Source organism: Phycodurus eques, chromosome 5 (genome assembly GCF_024500275.1).
Source record: "Phycodurus eques isolate BA_2022a chromosome 5, UOR_Pequ_1.1, whole genome shotgun sequence".
NCBI classification, from domain to species: domain Eukaryota; kingdom Metazoa; phylum Chordata; class Actinopteri; order Syngnathiformes; family Syngnathidae; genus Phycodurus; species Phycodurus eques.
The window spans coordinates 778,655-792,380 of NC_084529.1; the positions used below are offsets into that span (position 1 = coordinate 778,655).

Sequence of the window (13,726 nt, forward strand, 5' to 3'; positions counted from 1 at the left end):
TTTACAAATCATGTTCAACCTTTATTTAATGGAATACATTAAATAAACAACAAAGACAAGATACAAAGACAAGATATTTACAAGATATTTACAAGATACAAGACAAGATACAAAGACAAGATATTTAATGTTCAAACTGATCAACTTCATTGTTTTTAGCAAATAATCATTAAGTTTGAATTTTATGGCTGCAACACATTCCAAAAAAGCTGGGACAGGGTCATGTTTACCACCGTGTTACATCACCTTTTCTATGAACAACATTCAATAAACGTTTGGGAACCGAGGACACCAATTGTTGAAGCGTTGTAGGTGGAATTCTTTCCCATTCTTGCTCGATGTACAGCTTCAGCTGGTCAACAGTCCGGGGTCTCCGTTGTCGTATTTTACGCTTCATAATCCGCCACGCATTTTCAATGGGAGACAGGTCTGGACTGCAGGCAGGCCAGTCTCGTACCTGCACTCTTTTACTACGAAGCCACGCTGTTGTAACACGTGCAGAATGGGGTTTGACATTGTCTTGCTGAAATAAGCAGGGGCGTCCATGAAAAAGACGTTGCTTGGATGGCAGCATATGTTTCTCCAAAACCTGTATGTACTTTTCAGCATTAATGGTGCCTTCACAGATGTGTAAGCTACCCATGCCGTTGGCACTAACACAACCCCATACGTCTATATCAGTGCGGATGGTTCTTTTCCTCTTTGGCCCGGAGGACACGACGTCCCCAATTTCCCCAAAAAATTTGAAATGTGGACTCGTCGGACCGCAGACCACTTTTCCACTTTGCATCAGTCAATCTTAGAGGAGCTCGGGCCCAGAGAAGCCGGCGGCGTTTCTGGGTGTTGTTGATAAATGGCTTTTGCTTTGCATAGTAGAGTTTCCAGTTGCACTTACGGATGTAGCGCCGAACTGTATTTACTGACATTGGTTTTCTGAAGTGTTCCTGAGCCCATGTGGTGATATCCTTTACACATTGATGTCGTTTTTTTTATCCCAGCTGTCTTCAGGCGAGAGGCGGGGTACACCCTGTACTGGTCGCCAGCCAATCGCAGGGCCATTCTTTCATCTGTATTTTTCAAGAAATACAAGCACAACCAATGTTGCGGTAGGACATCTTCATGATGGCAACACTGTGACTAATAATTCTTTTCAATGTCTTTAGGTGCTAGGTGGAGGCAGGTGGACAATTGATTTGGAATAAAGCTCTCTTGATTTGATTCAAAAACTGCTTCTTATATGTGCATGCAAACAATAAATGGAGGGTAAACATAGAATCCATGAAAGATTTAATTCAGAAGCTTACGGTCCAGTAATTGTTGGATTACTCACAGCTACCGCTCAAAGACAAGGGTATGACAAATTACGGTAAAAGGATAAACTATATTCTAAATGGATGACAATAGAATTTTTTTTATCCCCCAAAATGCCTCAATTCAATAACCAAATATATATACACACACACGCACGCACACACACACACACACACACACTTGAAAGACCTAAACTCATTGTCTTTGGATTCTCATTGTCGGCAGATGGGTCACAAATGAGGACAGGCGACGTCTGAGAAGGGAGGCTGTATGACAGCCTCTGGCAAGATGAAGGATCCCTGGCCACAGCTCCTCCAAAATTACCGCTATCATATTTCTCCATTTGTAAATGTCACATCAATATTCACTACCGGCTAATTAATCTCAGCTCCCATGGAACCTGGTGACATGTCACATCTTGATGGAATGCAGATTATTGCAAAGCTAGACCTTTACACTCAACACAATTGGCTAGAGCACTTCTGCTGTGGTACTTTGACCTCACGCATCCCTCCCATTTTGACTGTATTTAGAACGTGATAATGATTTCGTATTGGTGAAGGTTGGCAAGCATTTGAGGCGTTGATAGAAGAAAAATGGGGAACGAAAAAGTGTTTTTTTCAAAAGTAAATTGTGTTGCATTTCGTCATTTGATGTGAAGTGAGAATATGATTAATTAGGACAAACAAGGTTAAGATGCTCTTTGTCCTCCCTGTTTACCGTGTGTGCCCGAGCACTGACAAAAGAACAGATGATATTCCATATGCATGGGCCATGTTCAATCAAACAGCAGCTGCTTGTGCTCCACAAATTCACACAAAACTTCTTCAAGTGCTCTCTTTTGCATCAAATTGAATCCATCAGACCCCATGAAGAACAAAGTGCCTCATTCATCTCCATGTGAAAACAAAACAATCAAGACTCAAAATAGATGATCAAGTTTGCCTGTACGTCAGCTTTCCTGAAAAGTACGTGTTTTTGCACTTTTAAGTCGTGACAGTCGTGAAGACTTAGTTTCAGTATCTCGCTGCAGAAAAACATGGTTGCGAAGCAATAGCATTTGAAACAAATGACTATACTGTATGGACAGTGTAGAGGCCCTTTCCAAACAATTTTAAAAGTTTATTTATTTCCATAATTCCATTCAAAAAGTTAAACTTTCATAGATTATACTGTAGATTCAGGGCCCTCAATTTAAACAATTTCAAGTATCCATCCATCCATTTTCTGAGCCGCTTCTCCTCACTAGGGTCGCGGGGGTGCCGGTGCCTATCCCAGCTGTCATCGGGCAGGAGGCGGGGTACACCCTCAACGGGTTGCCAGCCAATCGCAGGGCACATACAAACAAACAACCATTCGCACTCACAGTCACGCCTACGGGCCATTTAGAGTCTCCAATTCATGCATGTTTTTGGGACGTGGGAGGAAAGCGGAGTGCCCGGAGAAAACCCACGCAGGCACGGGGAGAACATGCAAACTCCACACAGGCGGGGCCGGGGGATTGAACCCCGGTCCTCAGAACTGTGAGGCTGACGTTCTAACCGGTCGGCCACCGTGCCGCCCAATTTCAAGTATTTATTTGTTTATTTTTACATCATTTGGGCTTCCAGCTCAAACCCCACGAAATCAGGAATTCAAAAAACATCAAAATATGATACTTTCAAAACAATATGTTAATCTTCAATACTTGGTTGGGAATCCCTTTGCTTTAATCAGTGCCTCGATGCGCCGCGGGATTGAGGCAATCAGCCTTTGGCATTGCCTAGGAGTTATGGAAGACCAGATTTCCTTGATGCTTGCTGTCAGTTCTTCTTTGTTTTTGGGTCTGGTGCCCCTCATTTTCCTCTTGATAATACACCAGATTCTCAATGGGGTTTAGATGCAGCGAGTTGGCTGGCCGGTCAAGCACTGTGATGGCATGGGCATCAAACCAGGTTTTGGTGCTTCTTGTGGTATGGGCAGGGGCCAGGTCCTGCTGGAAGATGAAATCTGCATCGCCATACAGATCCTCAGCAGCAGGAATCATGAAGTCCTCTAAAACATTCTGGTAGACTGTTGCAGTAACATTGGATTTAAGAAAGCAGAGTTTACCAACACCTGCACTGGACATTGCACCCCAAATCATGACTGGCTGTGGATATTTCACACTGGACCTCAAGCAGCTTGGGTTCTGTTCTTCACCTGTCTTCCTCCAAACACAAATTATGTAAAAATAAACAAATGAATGCTTGAATTTTTTTAAATTGTTGGCCATGAATCTATAATCGATGAAAGTTGAATGTTTCTAAATGGAATTATGGAAAGGGTCTGTATAGCTATATAACTGGTCGCCAGCCAATTAAAGGGCACTTATGAACAAACAACCATTCGCACTCACATTCACACCTATGGGAAATGTATATATATATATATATATATATATATATATATATATATATATATATATATATCAGAGGGTTCGCTAAAGAAAAGAGAATAATGGCTGCAGATGATGAATGGTAATGGCAAATGGGCCTTCAACATGTTCACCTCGTTCACTTAGTCATGGTACAGCATCAGGGGCAACCGGAGTTAAGTACTGACATTGTCAGAGGGCGACTGGGTATTGAACTCGCAATTTTCCTAGTAGCTAGACAACCCATCTACCAGTTGAGCCAGGCCAGCCCTTTGTCACTGTGGGTGAAATGTTGATAGTTGATCGCTTACCTGTCCTACATAGACCAGCAGCCTGGCGTTGACAGGACTTTCGTCAGGACTCAGCCAAAACTCTGAATTATCATCAGATGATACTGAAAACTGGAAATCACCTGAAAAATAAAAGTGATCTGGTTCTAGTCACCAAAATTGGCACCCACAATCTTTGCCATAGAGGTTCAACTATAATACAGTTCTGCCCACTAATAATCTGCACCGATGCTCTTTGCCAAAGAGTACCTTGACAACCCACAGTCAATCACGGAAAATGTTACGAGGACAGATAAAACCAAAATTTATAGTTTCTTTTGAAACCTACAACAGTGTTTGGATTACAGCAGATAGGTAAATAAACCACGTAACGACTTGACTCGACTCGAATTTTGTGGTGACGCAGCTTGACTTGCTTGATTTTTGATATGACAGTATGGCTGTCAAAAATAATGACAGGGCACTCATCGGAACTATACCCTCGACACTGAACAGAAAAGCGCTGTAAAACACGGATGATCGAATTTACTTACTAACAAAGCCTTCAAGACTCAAATCTTTCCAAATAATAATATTCTGGCTCCAATATTGGATAGGAATCCCCTTTTCTCTCTCTCTGCCTCACAGGGGTATTTGTTCTTGACTTCTGAGACGGAGAACTTTTGACCACCCAACGAATGCCTTAATATTCAGGAATTGATCTACTAGCGTGTCGAGGCTTCTCTGTTGCCGAAGTAACAGCAATAGAGCGGGGCTTTAAGACACTCGAGAGAGATTACGCTCAGAGATCTGTACCCCAATAAAATGAGGATTGACTATAGTAGTGATCCCCAACCACTTGCAATTTTAGGTCTTTGGGGAAGGGCTATATTCATTTGAAGGACACTTGCTCTAAGGCCCATAGCGACAGATGAGGGACACGCTAATAAGATGAGCCGGTTACCATCGCGATAAGGGTGAAGGAAGCCGAAGATTCTCAGGCCATAATTCTTCCACTTCGGAGCCACGGCCAGCTTCTTCAAAGTCGTTCTTGTCTGCAGCAGGAAGCAGAAATCGAAGCGAAAGCATTAAACGTCCTGTGAGTGAACTCAAGGTGACTGTGTGCTAAACCCCGCCCATGAGCAGCGAGTGTCCAATCAGAGCTCAGCAACCATAACAAGTTCACGACCCAAGTTAGACCAAATTCTCCGTCTAATGTAATATATTCAAAGATTGCCATTACACCAGGCGGCCAGTTAGTCTGATAGTTAAGTGTAGGGAAAAAAGTTCAGGATTTTCTTTTTAGTAATTCAGGCACATTTGTTGTTTTGTGCAGTAAAATCAATCTCATCTTAAAATATAGTGTTTACACAATATGTATGCAATGAAAAAGGTGGTTAACAAAAAGGCTTTCTTTAACATTAGTCGGAGTCGTCGTGGTGACGATTTTGATGGTTTGCTTCTGCTGCACATCATCCACATCCAGGGATGAGTGATGGAATCTGCTGCTGACGGCCTGCAGCAGATGTCATGAGTTTTAATCCCCTCATATGGGAATCCCAAGGTCATAAAATAAAATCCCGTCATGCATAGCTTGAAGCGTTTTAAGCAAAAATAGCAAACGGTTTAGAATTACCCAATAACTTGTCTTGCACTAAGTTGTCCCTTAAGGGTTAGCGAGTGACACTCGCAAATCCCAAGATAAATGTTAACTTGCTAATTCAGAAGGGATTTACAAGATATTTGCTTCCTCTCCTGAAACTGATCAGTCCATACACTTTTGTATTTCTTCATTCCAAATAAATGTTAATTGTAAGCCTGTGTAAAGTTTCACTGTATTCGTCCTTTAAGGGAGCAAAGGAACCCAAGGACAGAGATTCAAACCTGGACCCATGTGCTGTGAGGCACTCTTAGATAAATCAATAAAATCTAGTGTATATTTGTTTGAAGCTCTGAGACAGCCCCCAGAACAGAAGAGGAAGTATGGTCCTTTCTTCTTACATGAGGGTAGAGGGGGAAGTGCAGGTTCTTTCTGAGTTGGGCTACAGAGGAGCCACACCAGTCCTCGAACACATGAAGGTTGGCTAGGCCCTTATGCTGCAAACAAGACAAACACACAGAAAGAACAATTAGTCGAGACAACAACAAGACAAAAAGAGAATCCTGCAAGTTCATTAGTAGGCTGAATTAAAGGTACACCATATTAATTAGATGGTACATCCTTATACTTTTGAGCATCCTGTGTATTGACATGTTGGATCATAGGCAAATACTGTATGTTTGTATTTCCACTGCACAAGAAAAAAATAATGGTCATGTGATCCCAATGAGAGAATGTTGACCAAGCATATCCACAGTGTCATGGGAGAGTGTGAAATGAGAAAGGCCAGCAATTAGTCAAAGCCCATCCCCTGACCATATGCTGACATTTTTCTGCATTACACAGGGAGCACACGGGACACAAATTGTTTACACACGCACGCACGCACGCACGCACGCACACACACACACACACACACACGCGCATCCTTGCATGTACAGCTAGAAAACAACTAAAAGGAGTGTGTTGGAGGGGTTGCACGACCAGATTTTTTTGAGTCAACACTAATGTGATTAAAGTTCAGTTAACGTCGACTAGTCCTCAATGCTGTCATTGATATTGTGTCAGTAAGGTAATGTATTGTACTAAAAAAAAAAAATTTAAAAACCAGGAGGAGGGAACGACTTGCAATAATCTATATTCCCTGATAATAGACAGCTCGTAGACAAAATGTACGCAGAACATACTGGTTGGAACACAACACTATCGACGGGGCTTACCCCCTGTAAAGCCAGAAAAATAAATGAACCTCTGTCTTGGTGTGCTTGACAATGGGACAGCCATGTAAAGTTTGCCCAACTTGGCCAAGCGGGGCAACCTGTCATTGTTCTGGGCCCACCGCAGCAGCCGGTTCTGCTTGATGGGGATTTGCAGCATTTGCAAATAATCATGGATTTATTCGTGTGCAGTGGAATTAATTTGCCACTCTCCTTCCACTTTGATAGTGTGTTTCTTATTGTTAATCACAGGACTGTAACACAGCAAGGGGTATTTCACAGCGGAAGCTTTTATTCACAACCGCAGGCAACCGCAGGTGACAACAACCCTCCCGGTTCACTCAGCGACACTCAGGCATCATCAGCGTGAACATCCTGGAGCTGGTAAAGTCAGGCATTCAAAAGAAAAGCACGCCAGTATAACAACACGACCCTCTTTAAGCCAAATTCACGTGATTCGCGACTAGTCGACGTCATGCTCTAAACATTGTGGAGTAGCTAGCAAAGTCGACTAGTCTGCACAATCTCTAGTTTTTTGTCCAATCATAATGTATTAAATTAACAATAGCTACTTCAAAAAACACACATGCCATGATGCTCAACAACTTTTGTTTGGCCTTGGTTTCTTGCTCTTGCTCTCGTACAGTGCAGACGCTTTTTTGCTCGCTCTGCTTGCTTCGCTTTTGTTTCACATTTTTTTTCTTGTTGATAAGCTTGTTTTTCTTTTTTAAAAAAATTAAGTAGCTACTCCTGGATATTTCTAAACCTGTGGGACTGTACTTTTTTGTAGATACAGTCAGTTGTTGCTATATTCCAATATTTTCTGATACTCTCTCAGCATTACGTGAGCGTTAGCACAAGCCTGCTATTAGCAACAAGACCAGCAATCAAGACGCCTCCCTTTTCCACTGAGGACTATCACGGACTGCTGCAGAGGATGTCAATCCTGTAAATGAAAATCCACCGTCTTGAAAAGTATGTGGATGTAAATGGGCAGTCGGGAATGAAACCACTCTGCCGATGTCTCAAAATGGTGAGCAGAAGTGTGCTAACAGACAGCCACTTATCGAAACAAAGAGGACGGATGTGGACTGTGGAACCGGTAATGGACCATCAAGCAGTTCTCCCTGGAATTTAATGGGAGCAAAGCCCAAAGATATGGGACAACATCTAAAAGGGAGGACACAACACCAGCAGATTACCGAGGAATTCGGCTGGCCTGCGTTGCGAGCTGCTTCAACGCCGAGTGAGCGGCCGTGGACGGTCGCTACAGCGAAGGGCAGGAAAAAAGGATGCGAGTCATGCAATGCAAAACATTGACTTACAAATAGATTTGAGACACTTTTACAAGACCCTGGCCAAAAATGCTCATCCCCCACCACCCCTGAAAGGAATGAAATTAAATCATACAAGAAAAAAATGGCACCCCAAATGTTAATAGTTGGTGATGGAGCTGTCAAGGACGGAAAACGTTTTTGCAGTGAGAAGAACACCAAAGTACTGTGTTTTACCAATGACGTGGTGTCTGATATCTCTACGATAAATCCTGGAGATGACTAATCAGAACCCAACTGTGAAAAAACGGTTTAAGTCCTGAATATATGAATGAAACGCTAATGGGATATAAACCCAGTAGGGCTCTGAGATCGACAGACTCAGGTCAAACAGTCCAAAGCGAACATGGCGAAGCAGCATTTAGCTATTATGCTGCACACAAATGGAATTAGTTGCCAACAGAAGTGACGTCAGCCCCAAGTGTGAATGTTTTGAAGTCCAGGTTAAAAACTCTACTTTTTTCCCATGCTTTTTTTTAGAGCATTTCTACTTTTAAATGATATTTCTTGCCCTGTATGCTGTTTTAATTGTATTTTATTTGATTTTTTGTCTCTTTGTTTTACCTGTTTAGAAGCTGTTTTTTTCTTTTTTCAATGCTTTTAATCATGTAAAGACCATTGAGTTACCTTGTGTATGAAAGGCGCTATATATATATAAATTTGCTTTGCTTTGCTTTGCTCGAGGTCTGCACTCTATAAGTACTGTGTTGGTGTTTCATCCTTTTAGATGTTAGCTGCTTACTATGATCTATTCATCCATCAAGCCAAAGTGACCGAATAACATTAAGCAAAAAAAAAAAAAAAAGAATTACTAAACAAAAAAAACTGATAACCGTGCAGTGCTTCCATCCGAGTGGCAAGCTTGTTAAGAGTTCTCTATCGGGTCAGATCAACGCGTCTCTCTACCTTGTACTCAGCCTCCGTTTCTCAATTTAAAGCAGAAACATGTTGACAGGAAGTGTCACGCACCTACGATATCAAACAGGCCTTTCAACAGATGGCCTAACCTGAAGGGGAGCCTCGCATTTCTCCAGCGTCTCGGTACAGTGAATGAGGATCTGTGTTCGCCGACAGCTCTTCTGTTAAGCTTTTCTGTTTGTTTTTTTAAAAAACAAATATGCCAGTTCAGTTGAACCACAGGTTCTTAATGTTTGTTTCTCAAAGATGTCTTGCGTCTAAATGGTTAAATTAGGACACCGTCAGAGTTTGGGATGATTCCAATCATCCCAAAGTAAGGTGTCAGAAAGGAAGTCTGATGTTTGAAAGGAAGTCCGTGGCAGGGAGGACAGAAGTCAGACAGAGGTTAGAGGGATTTAGCAGATGGAATGAGGACCTGCGCAGATGAGTCTTTGAAACAGATTTCGACAGGGTTTCAGAAGCAAACCTTTGCAGACTTGCTTTTTTTGTTGTTGTTCAACAGACACGTTTTAAAAGTCAACAGAGTGAGGAGAGGCCCTGGGTTGTAAACTTTCTTCGGAGGGGGTACTGGCTAATTGGTGAGCAGGATACATGCTTCCCAGCTTGGCATTTGTCATTTGTGCAAATGCACGCACGCACACACACACACACACACGCACACGCACAGCAGGGTTATAATATTGGAATTTTCATTACAGTTAGTTATCGTTTTCATTTTCAGTCAATTTGAATTCATTTTTATTAGTTCGTATTGTTTTCAAAATGCTTCATTTTAGTTTAGTTTTCAAATGTTCATTTTTTTTAATGGGGTATTTGTCAGGTGTGATATTAAAAAAAAGGTTATAATTGTGTAATATAAACTTAAGAAACGATGCAATTTTAAACGATTTGTTAACTTACAACCAGCAGATGAACATCCATCCATAAATCAAACACAGGTACTTTATAACAGTCCGCAGACTTCGAAGTGCAATAACTGTAGTGCGTACTACATAAAGTTTGCTGCATGACCAAATACAGTCAAATCATTCAGCAGACACTTGTTGAATGGGCTTATGTTTCATATGTTCCTTCCTTGCATGTTGAATGAATGAGGTCTCAAAATCAGCTACCGCATTCTCGCTTTCCTTCCCTTGCTGCCAAAGTGCAAACCTCAAAAGTCGACTTTCAGATGATTCTTTTGTCATTTAGCTAATACGGTATCAAGTACCAACAAGTAAAGCATTGGATAAATGATGCCAAAATGTTTACTTAGTTGCAAATAACTGAAATCTTCCAAACCAGCATTGAACCTAAACGTTTTTAGATTGTTTTCACTCATGTACAGTAGGCAAATGACTCATTTAATGAAGGTACTGGTAAATTTCAACCCCAGGTACAGTACACCGTAAGAAAAGTACGCCCAGACTTTCTTGCTCACGGATAAAGTACATGCAGTGAATGAATGAAACTAAAAAATGCGAAATATTAAGATCTTTTATCAGTGGTTGTCTTATATAACAACACACGGAGTAGCTATGACTGACATTAAGTGTGGTGGGAGGAGAGGGTGGCAGTTAATCCCATCTGTCGATGAAAAGACATTAGCCACAGAGAGGCAAAATGATAAGTGCGCAGGAAAGATTGCTGGATGCTCGATATAAAATAGTGCTAAACACAAGTCGCTGTTTGTCAGTTTCCGCCTTCATTTGTCTTGGCGTATCTCCCTGTGTGCTGCTGCCCAAAATCTGGATGCACTATCAAGAGGAGCCCGAATCAGACATTCACTGTCCTCCAAGCCTGGTGCAGCTCGCTGCATTCATGCTGGCGGCGAACACTGACAAATGGGCGCTCGGCGCACCCGCTGACGAGGAATCGCACCGGCTGACACGCTGAATCCCATTTGGATAAGGAAAGTGAGACATGATGTTCCTGGCAAAAGGTACACTGGGATAAAGAGAATAGCACTCAGCGCAAAGCCCTCAGGACATTAAAGAGCATCACGTCATGTGCTGCAGTTTTACACCTTGTTGAAATTTGAAGGGCGGAAGATCAAATTGGGAGTGGGATTCCCTCTGTGACCATACTGTGGCTGTATTGGAAGCCCCCACAATCTAACCTGACTACTGACTTCTGTCTTGATATCCATCCATCCATTTTCTGAGCCGCTTCTCCTCACGCGGGTCGCGGGCGTGCCGGAGCCTATCCCAGCTGTCATCGGGCAGGAGGCGGGGTACGCCCTCAACGGGTTGCCAGCCAATCGCAGAGCACATACAAACAAACAACCATTCGCACTCACAGTCACGCCTACGGGCAATTGAGAGTCTCCAATTGATGCATGTTTTTGGGATGCGGGAGGAAACCGGAGTGCCCGGAGAAAACCCACGCAGGCACGGGGAGAACATGCAAACTCCACACAGGCGGGGCCCCGCGGGGATTGAACCCGGGTCCACAGAACTGTGAGGCTGACGCTCTAACCAGTCGGCCACCGTGCCGCCTCTGTCTTTATATGACAATCGAAAATATAACAAGACAATGAAACCATGTGCTCAAACGTGGTTTGAAAGGAGCACATATTCAACTTTACAGTGTAAGCATAGTGAGACGTCATCTAAGAAAGACAAGCTGAAATAGAGGACACATTCGTATGATTTACTTGGCAGCCGAATCAGCTTTTGGTTTGAATAATCTGCCATCTGCTCGGTGACTACGTCTATTCTGTCACGGCCAGCATATCACACGAAGAAGATGACATCCATCCGTCCATCAGTGGACCGATTGCAATAAGACACTTATGACAAAATAAGACTCCTGTAATCATTTTTCTTTTCATCCAGTATTCGGATAGACAGATGGGGGACAGACAAGCTGCAGAATAAAACAATCATAGCCATCACGGCCTCTTGTTCTCCACTTTAGTCACACTTGCATGTTGAGTAGTGCCTCATGCGTTGCAGTTGTGCAGTATTATTACATCCGTAAATGTATGGATTTAATAATAATTGTGCTTGTCAACAGCAGCAAGGCTTCTTCCATCTGACCGCCGTATGCCTCATGAGACTGCATTGGGAACAAGCTTCAATATGTGCTTGACATTATTGCATAGTTACACAGCATTTAAAGTGACGCTTTGATGATGATGATGATGATGATTATTATTATTATAACTCTTTGTGCCTCTAAAACAGCAGTGCTCAAAGAATGATATTGTCAGTGTCTGACATCACTACCCAATGAGGTTTGTGTTTTTAAATGAATGACTTTGTCCATTGTGCGCTGTCAATGTGTGTATGTTAACTTTTTGGTGGCAGTTTTTAATGTCTATTATACGAAGGTATAATAGACATTAAAAGGTATTCATCCAAAGTTAAACATACATCCATCCATTTTTCGAACCGCTCACCTCCCTCGCAGGTAGGCTGACGCCTAACCCCGCTGACTTTAAAAAACAACAATGATTCGCACTCACATTCACACCTACAGAAAATTTAGAGTCTTCAATTCATCAACCATGCGTGTTTTTGGGATATGGGACCAAACCAGAGAGAAAAACCCACGCAAGCACAGAACATTTAAACTCAACACAGGCGAGGCCGCATTTGAACCCGCATCCTCAGAACTGTGAGGCAGTTGTGCCCCCAATGTTTTGGAGGTAAAAAAAATGATGGTCGGGGATGAGATCCTGCCCCAAGTGGAAGAGTTCAAGTATCTCGGGGTCTTGTTCACGAGCGAGGGAAGAATGGAACGGGAGATCGACAGGCGGATCGCTGCGGCGTCCGCAGTGATGCGGACTTTGCATCGGTCCGTCGTGGTGAAGAAGGAGCTGAGCCGAAAGGCGAAGCTCTCGATTTACCGGTCGATCTTCGTTCCGACCTTCATCACCTACGGCCGCCACGAGCTGTGGGTCGTGACCGAAAGAACAAGATCGTAGATACAAGCGTCCGAAATGAGTTTCCTCCGCAGGGTGTCCGGGCTCTCCCTAAGAGAACGGGTGAGAAGCTCGGTCATCCGGGAGGGGCTCAGAGTAGACCCTCTGCTCCTCCGCATCGAGAGGAGCCAGATGAGGTGATTCGGATGCCTCCCGGACGCCTCCCCGGTGAGGTGTTCCGGGCACGTCCCGCCGGGAGGAGACCCCGGGGACGACCCGGGACACGCTGGAGAGACTATGTCTCTCGACTGCAAAATGGAAGGATGGATGGATCATTTTAAAACTAAAAATGTAACAGGCGGCTGTCAAAGTTAGCAATATCAATCGTGATTAACTATTTAAAAAATGCATACATAAAAAAAACAATGCAGCTTAAAAGAAAGAAGCCAAGCCTCATAGTTTTCCCAGAAGCCTCCCAATTTTCAAGGTTCAGATTCAAAGAGAATACAAAATAAAAATAATTATAATAATAATATATATATATATATATATATATATATATATATATATATATATATATAGAGAGAGAGAGAGAGAGAGAGAGAGAGAGAGAGAGAGAGAGAGAGAGAGAGAGAGAGAGAGAGAGAGAGAGAGAGAGAGAGAGCCGCCTAGCTGAGAGGCCATTGTCAGTCCACCAGAGTCGTTAGGTGGAAACTTCCACTATCCATTTTCTTCTCCTCACTGGGGTCGCAGGCGCGCTGGAGCCCATCCCAGCTATCATCGGGCGGGAGACGGGCACACCCCGAACTGATCGCCAGCCAATCGCAGGGCACAT

The 13,726-nt window shown here is 43.0% G+C and overlaps 1 protein-coding gene across 3 annotated transcripts in view; it reads right to left on the reverse strand.

Annotated features, from left to right (window-relative positions):
- b4galnt4a (beta-1,4-N-acetyl-galactosaminyl transferase 4a) overlaps nucleotides 1-13,726 on the reverse strand; it is a 148,110-nt gene that overhangs the window by 42,300 nt on the left and 92,084 nt on the right. For all 3 annotated transcript variants that reach the window (XR_009768558.1, XM_061676788.1, XM_061676787.1), the window contains exons 4-6: nucleotides 5,977-6,072; nucleotides 4,940-5,030; nucleotides 4,018-4,118 (exon numbers count right to left, since the gene is read on the reverse strand). Coding sequence is in view for 2 of the 3 variants with exons in the window: in XM_061676788.1 (XP_061532772.1) it covers nucleotides 4,018-4,118; nucleotides 4,940-5,030; nucleotides 5,977-6,072 (288 nt within the window). In the remaining variant the exon portion in view is untranslated. The remainder of the gene's footprint in view (nucleotides 1-4,017; nucleotides 4,119-4,939; nucleotides 5,031-5,976; nucleotides 6,073-13,726) is intronic.